At 30.5% G+C, this 7518-nt stretch overlaps 1 protein-coding gene across 1 annotated transcript; it reads right to left on the reverse strand.

The window, feature by feature from the left end:
- Positions 1-611: 611 nt before the first annotated feature.
- LOC126744293 (uncharacterized) lies at positions 612-5282 on the reverse strand. The gene is made up of 3 exons (XM_050451673.1): positions 5086-5282; positions 4929-5034; positions 612-886 (listed from the first exon to the last, which is right to left on the reverse strand). Exons 1-3 carry the CDS (start codon positions 5162-5164, stop codon positions 664-666), a joined length of 408 nt encoding a protein of 135 aa, XP_050307630.1. The 5' UTR covers positions 5165-5282; the 3' UTR covers positions 612-663.
- Between the last annotated feature and the right edge of the window lie 2236 nt (positions 5283-7518).

Here is a 7518-nt window from a genome sequence, read left to right on the forward strand (position 1 = left end):
ATTTGATTAGAGCGAAATCACACTTTTAAAAGCATAGTAAAAACATTTGAAAGATTTTATCTGACTACAAGAAATTGGTTCAAACGCTTGGAATAAGATTAAAAATGAGTTCAAGTCTGAAACATAAAGTTAAGTCTTATCTGACTAGGCAAAAGACATAAGACAGTTAAATACATAACATCGTTAGCGGAACTGTGTCGATGTCCGATAAGCAAACAAAAAATATCAGAGGTTAGCCAATTTTGGGTCAGCAGCTCAGTTTTAGCTAAAATTGGATCTAAACATTAATATTGTCTAAAGTAATTTCTAAAGGATTATTTATTTATTTATTTTACGGAGCTGGGTCTTATCTTGGTCATTATTAAACATTTGATAACACTGAGGAGTCTTCATGCAAATACCGAAGTATAATAATGTAAAAGTATTTAAGGCATATAGTCAAATGCATTAAATTTCATTAAAAGAGGATTGCTATTATTTTAAGGGACATTTAGTGCTATTTATGTGAGTGCTTTGACATTTTATAAAACCTTGAACAACCTAATTTTCAAATAAAGGGTGCTGGAACAAAGTTTGCCTAATGTCTGCCATATAATAATAATATAAACAAATTATTTCATAACCGTTTATTTTCTAATGTTAAGACCAGTGAGTGAATCAACCTTAACCAAACACAGTCCTATTTATTCGTTTTTCCAACTCCAATATGGCGGTAATGTTAACGTATCGGGCAAGCTGTTCCAATGTTCCAAATGGTAGCTGAAGGATGCTGGTGACGTTCAGCAATTTCAACAAGTTTTGTACATCACGTACTGTCAGTCCGAGGCCTCCATTCAAGGTTTTTATTATACCTGATAGGGTGCTGTTCAAGCCTATAGTTAGAGGACTGAAAAAAATAAAACTAGGGATAGAAAATGAATTTTAAGATATAAATTCTTATAAACTAGGGACTAGCAAACGATTTATAAACCCGGTATGGCTATTACCGTCCCACGTTTGAGACATTTTAGGGATAATCGGGCCCTATGCGGAGATTGCGAATAAGCCCTCTGACCCTTAAGGTGCATTAGTAAAAGAAAACTGGTAATGTCCGGCGATTACTAGAATTTAGGGTCGAAATGTATGGAGTTTTACGATCAAAGTGATTAAATAAAATATGACTTATAGTGAATTAAAAATAGGTTTGCCACTTTACCAAAACAAATTATATGAAACTTTACACTTTTTTTTAATAAAATTAATATATATATATATTAAGATTTTTTAGCCCTCTCTCTCTCTCTCATAGAGGTTTTATAGAAAGCACCGAAAATAATTGCTAGATAATTTTTTAGTTAAGAAACTCATAAACCTTAAAATGAAACTAAAATAAATAAAATCGTGACATGAGTTATTACATATTTAAATTTTTTGTGAAGCATTAAAACAGACATTCATTGATTACAAAAAACTTCATTTAATCAACGGTTTATCAGTTTGTTGAAAGACTTATTAACTTTTATACGAAACTAAGACCAACAAAATTGCTACATGACTTTCTAAAATATTTAAGTTTTTGTAAAGCCTCTGAGAATAAGTCCAAAACAGCTATATTTACAAGGAAACCGGAAGTAACCTTTTTTTCTTAAATCACTAGTTGCAATAATAATATCCATCAATTATTAGGGGTACTCTCCATAAGATGTGGCCAGATAATTTTTGTATATAAAATAATTTTATCCTCAAAAAGTTGTTAATATGCCAGTATATCATACATCATTAAAACGGAACTAAAGAGGCTATTGCAATCTTGAATAATTCAATACTGTAATTTATTTTGCTCTACGACTTATATAATATCAGACAAAAAAATTACACAACTTGTCTTGATATTTTATTCCAATTACTTCCCCATTAGGTGTTTCGTAGACTAAATCTTTCAGATGATTCGAAAAAAATCTAGGCGTTGAAATCGGGGAAACACATAGGCTTTGCAATCTACCATTGTGGAAATCGCTGATCTAAATACCGAATACAACATCTAAATCTAAAACACAGTATAAATGCGGAAAATCTGTTAGCCAGGATATACCCATGTGTACCTTCCAGGAATACTCTAAAGGTTCGCGAATTAATGAGCCAACGATACAATTTTAGTATTGAAGTATGGTCAAAAAGCTGAAAAATGCATTTGTCAATAAAGCAAAATTAGGAATAAGGTACCCGGTACAGCTAAGTTTTTATATGCATCTAGTTTTCCTATATTACTAACAGCAAGTATTTAAAACATATTTAGCTATCCTAGATTATCCACTTTACCATATTTCACATTTTCCTAGTATTAATTGATTTCTGGTTTGTTTAAGTCTTGCTAGAATTATTGCAATTTATTTCATAGATCCTTGATTTCTCAGCAGATCATTTAATTTTCTGAGGTCTGATAGACTATTTGCAGATTTAAATATTTGAATAATCAATGTCTCTCGGGATTATCAAAACTTGAAATGGGATTTGTCATAAACTTTAAAATATTATTAGTTAAGGAGATGCAGTATCGTGATTATAATTGCTTTCATTTTATTGTCGGGCTTTTAAATTTTTTACTTACTTTAAATAAGAATAATAAGAACTACAAAGAAGATAGGAAACTAAAGTTGAATAAAATAATAGCACAAATAAAACATACCTTTATGACAAACTAAGGTTCACAAATGATTTACATTGATATTTATAGAGACAAAACATAGTAAAATAATACAATATTAACTATTATACATATAAATTGGATGTATAATTTTAATTAATTCATAAGTATTCAAGGCGTATTAGTTGAAGTAATAGCAGAGTTTATATATTATCGAGCACTTTTAGAAGCTCGTGCATGGACACTCTAAATAAAATATTCTTGGGTTACGAGAGTTGATTCTATTTACGAGAAAGGGTAACTAGGAAGTATCAGGATAATCAATATTGTTCTTTAATATTCTAAATAGAATTTAATTTCTCGTTCTACTTAGGGACAGCTTGTCAATATGACATTACATCCTTTTGGAGAAAAGACATCCAATTTCCTGTAGTACATGCATTTCAAGAACCTCCTGCGGTCCCTTAATCGATGCTATCCAGATAGAGATCAAATGATAGAGCTATACTCCAAGATGAGCATAGCTTAAGCTTTGGGTAATCTAACAATAAACTCTCTGGACACTCTCGACATTTCATAGAATGTGCCCAGGAAAAGAGAAAGTACGGTCAACTATTTTGTAAATATTCATTAACTAACTTCTAAATATTCATTATTTAAAATGTAACAAGTAACTAAGGGATTATTATTTTATCAATGGCATACATGGACACAATATTCAATTTAAAGTTGTTCAAGTTACACCATTTTGCAACAACACACAAATTATTTTGTAAAATTTGAAAATCTTCAATTGAGTCAATTTGTAAAAGAATACTTAAAATCGCCAGCATAACCATTCCATCGACACAGCCGCCAGAAACGAACAGAGGCCCAAGATTGGTACTCGTAGAACATCTGAAGTACTTTTCAAGACATATGACTTAAATAAATTAATTTCAACATACTGAAACATGTGACTTAAGTTTAAATTAGTTAAAAATATATATAAAGACATTTATGTCTGATATAGGTTTCAAAATTGTTCAGCGTCTTACCCTATCGAAAGCCTTCTCCATAATCATATATATGTATAATTTTAACCTATTTTGTATTGATGGTGGTATAAGAGGTAATATTTATAAAAGTTGATTTTTTTCTGTATGGAATTTTATCAAAAAGACGCTCGAAAAAATGAAGCTCACGATTGAACTAGATTTATGTATAGGAATAATTTTGCTAACTTTCTACCTATCTGGATAAATTTAAGGTTAAATCTAAGTTAAAAACATGTCTAAAAGGTTCGAAATGATCACGGCAATCTCTTAATATTCAAACTGTAATACCATCTGGGCCAATTGCTTTGTTTGATGTAACACCGTTGATGGCTGATTTTTATTCACAGAAATTAACTGATGGCTTAGTAGGCGAGCAACCTAAAAATTGTAATTGATGTTGAAAAATTGTATTTGAAAAAACTAGCAAGGCGTTCTACAAATTCCTGAGTCGAGAATCATGCAAGGAGTAAAAAAATATATTTTGGGTCTAGTTATACGAATTGGTACCGATCTCCAGGTATTAATAAAAGCCTTGAAAAACCTAATGAACCCATCAGCACTAGTCAAGAAAGCTAACATACTCTGAATCATATGGATCGTCAGGTGATAAATGATAAATCCGATCTAATTCACCAGCAGAGAGTATTGTCCCACAAAGAAGGTTGCTGAGATATAAGCAAAATCATAAGGAAACAATGAACAACCCGAGAAAATAGGTTAGAGATCACAAGGTTATTGATGCTCCGTGGCATTATCAGGCAGGCACATTTAGACCACGGAGATTACGAATATGGACAGATGCCAAGCTCACTTTGGGCTAGGCCTTTTTACTTTCGGTTAATATGGATAAAGATATTATTTATATATATAAATCACAGGGTTATAGTAACCTGGCACAATGCTGAAAATGCTGGTAGTGGATATGAAAAACCTAGTGGCTTTTTCTAAAGCAGTGGGATTTACAGAAAGCTACCAAGGCTAATGATGTATGTAGTGTACTAAATGAGTATTCGATAAATCCCAGAACAAAGGGATTACCTGAGTTAGATCTTCAGATCCTCTTCAAGACCTTGCTCACTTTGTTTGGTTTGACTTCAAATAAAAGGTTATTTAGGACGTATTACGAAAAATATGTTAGTATGCTCCTTATTTGTAATTTGAAATTTTTGCCCATATGTGATAATTGATTGAATATTGTTATTAAATATCCAAAAAAGGAAAAACAAATATGTAAAAAAATCTAGTAAGAAAATAGGAACGGTGCTTACTTTAATCCTAAAAGATCTGTTAGAAGAGAGACGGTAAGGTTGCCTGTCTGCGTAAGCAGGGATTCTAACAGTTTTAATATAGCTTGAAGAGTGTTACCTAATAACCCTGCAAACTAAATTTAAATTAAATAATTATAATATTACATTTAATTATTACCTCCTTGTCCATTAGTACAACTAGAAAAAGCAAATACCACTACAAATGTCAGAAACACTTTACGCATTATGCAGGCCATTTTTCAAAAGTCGGTTTACTTTTCAGATTTGTCATACGGTATTTATATATTTTTTCATATTTTAAAAAAAATCTAAACTTGACATATTTATGGCAAAAGTGCTTTAATAGTCACTATAATGGCCTAATTATTATAGCATGTACGTTTTATTTAAACCAAAGATAATAATTAGGTAAAATAGACGAAAAACTTGCCGTAGTTACTGAATGATGGGATTTCACCGTTACTTAGTTCTAATTAGTATAAAGATACTTCAATTAGAAGCTCCATTTTAAACCGGAAATTGTGATAAGGATTGACGTAGAAGGACATTAATTGATGTTTAAACCGCTAAAAAATAACTGAGTCACAAGACAAATACAATGTAAAAATTATAAGTAAATTTTTTTTGCAAAAAGCAATCAAGATACTGGTTACGAGACAGGTTTTTTTATTTACTTTCTTTAATTTATTTTACTTTAGTTTAATTTACTTTCGACACGTGTTTTGCCAACCATGTTAGCATTTTCGGGTGAAGATTACAAGTAGTTTTACTAGTTTAAAATTTTATAAAATCTTTTTGTCCTTTTTTTTTCATCTACTCTATAACGCAATATTTTCCTAGGTAAAAATGTCTGATCCTGTTTGTACTTGACTTATTTTAATGTCGAATTCAAATATCATTTACTTATGTAACAAATAAAAGGCAAAATAATATATACAAATATATATAATATTTTAAAGTCAAATTTATAAATTAAATAGGTAGGTTTCGTCTTCTTCGACTTCCCCTGTTCTAGACAATTCACTATTTTGTTCAACATCTGTTTTACGTTCTGATTCGCTATTAGCTTCATCTATATTAATAAGAAGCTGATCCACAATAATATCTACTGTTCGTTCTTTTGAAATATGTTCTTGTTCAATTTTTTATCACATACTCACAACGAGATTTCCATGTGTAGAGCGAAAATTCTTTAAAAAAATCATCAATTAATAAGATCCCTCAATTATTGCCATTACGAACGTCCGAAAGTCCGATGTCCACGTCACCTCCGATGTCACCAGTTTTGTTTTTAGAACTGAAAGTAATAAATTATCTCTTCGTAGATGTCGGTAGTTTTATGTAAATTGCCGTTTGTGAATGAAGATTAAGTGACTAGATCTGGTGAATGCTTAATGGGAAAGATACGGAACTTCTTCAAAAAGTATATAGGGCACTCCACATTGTTTGAGGGTTTTTAATGTTGAGAGGTGATCATCAAAATTAGTTTGCAGGCTCACTCGATTTCTAGAAGAAAATTTCTATAAAAATTCCAGGGTTTCCAGCCTAATTCTTTGAACAGAGACAGAATTACCAAAATTTCCAGTCAAAGAGACAAAATCCCATTTTGAGACAAATCTCTAAACAGTTTTTCCTAATTTTCTCTAAAAATACTAGGAATATGAACACATTTTTTAGCATTGAAATCCCAATCGAAAATATATGTTGAAAAAAAATTTTGAGAAATTTATTTTTTCTTTATATAAATTGATTAATTGCTCAAAAAGCTTCAAAAAAGTCTTATAAACGATTTTTTTAAAAAAAATCTTACTAGTACTCCATAATTTAGTTTTTTTTTCTGGAAAACTATTGATTGGGAAAAAATTGTTAAAGCAAAAATTGTTTGGTATATAAATCCGCATTAGGTGCGATAGAAAAATAAATTTTAAGTATAATAGTTTTCCAGAAAATTCGGAAAACTCTCAACAGTTTTTTTCTGAAAAACTATTGGAAACATGGCAAAATTTCTAATATAAAGAATAACATTTAGCTGTAAATCGTAAAAATAAAAGAGTTATGAAGGATTTTAAAAAAATTGGAAATGCACAAAAAACACCTGTCACTATCACTTAACTGATCGCGATATAACATTCGGCTATAATACTGCGATGTAAACTAACATGCCTCTACGAGTAAAGCTCCTAAAATGAGTTACGGTCTTCATCAAAGGATATAGCCACTGCGCATCCAAATTCCATCGGCCACTTAAATATGGTTGAGTTGTAAGTCACAAGACAAAACTAGACAATAATATTTCCTTCTAACAGTAATATTTCCGCAGAACTTAGATCTAATTTCTCTGCATTTCTTTTCGCTACCTTTAACAGAGCAATAACATCATTTACTCGTATATGAATACAAAATATCTTTGTGTTAAGATCATTTGAGTAAACTTGAGCCAGAAAATTGCCATTTTAAAAAATTAATAACTTGGATTGCTAGCTTTTTTATTATAGACTGGATAATCCTCGAATGTGCAAAGAAAACCCAAATTTTAATTTCACTCATACTTATAAAGACGACTTAAACCTTTAATAGTAAACTTATCTAG

The sequence above is a fragment of the Anthonomus grandis genome, chromosome 13 (genome assembly GCF_022605725.1).
Source record: "Anthonomus grandis grandis chromosome 13, icAntGran1.3, whole genome shotgun sequence".
Lineage (NCBI taxonomy): Eukaryota > Metazoa > Arthropoda > Insecta > Coleoptera > Curculionidae > Anthonomus > Anthonomus grandis.

Bases quoted from the DNA above. Each gene is read 5' to 3' on its own strand.
- LOC126744293 (XM_050451673.1), bottom strand. From the start codon at position 5,164: ATGGCCTGCATAATGCGTAAAGTGTTTCTGACATTTGTAGTGGTATTT. The intron at 5,035-5,085 runs GTAATAATTAAA...TTTAGTTTGCAG, and splicing joins TTGTACTAATGGACAAGGAG to GGTTATTAGGTAACACTCTT. The intron at 887-4,928 runs GTAAGCACCGTT...TATTTTTTTCAG, and splicing joins ACAGATCTTTTAGGATTAAA to TCCTCTAACTATAGGCTTGA.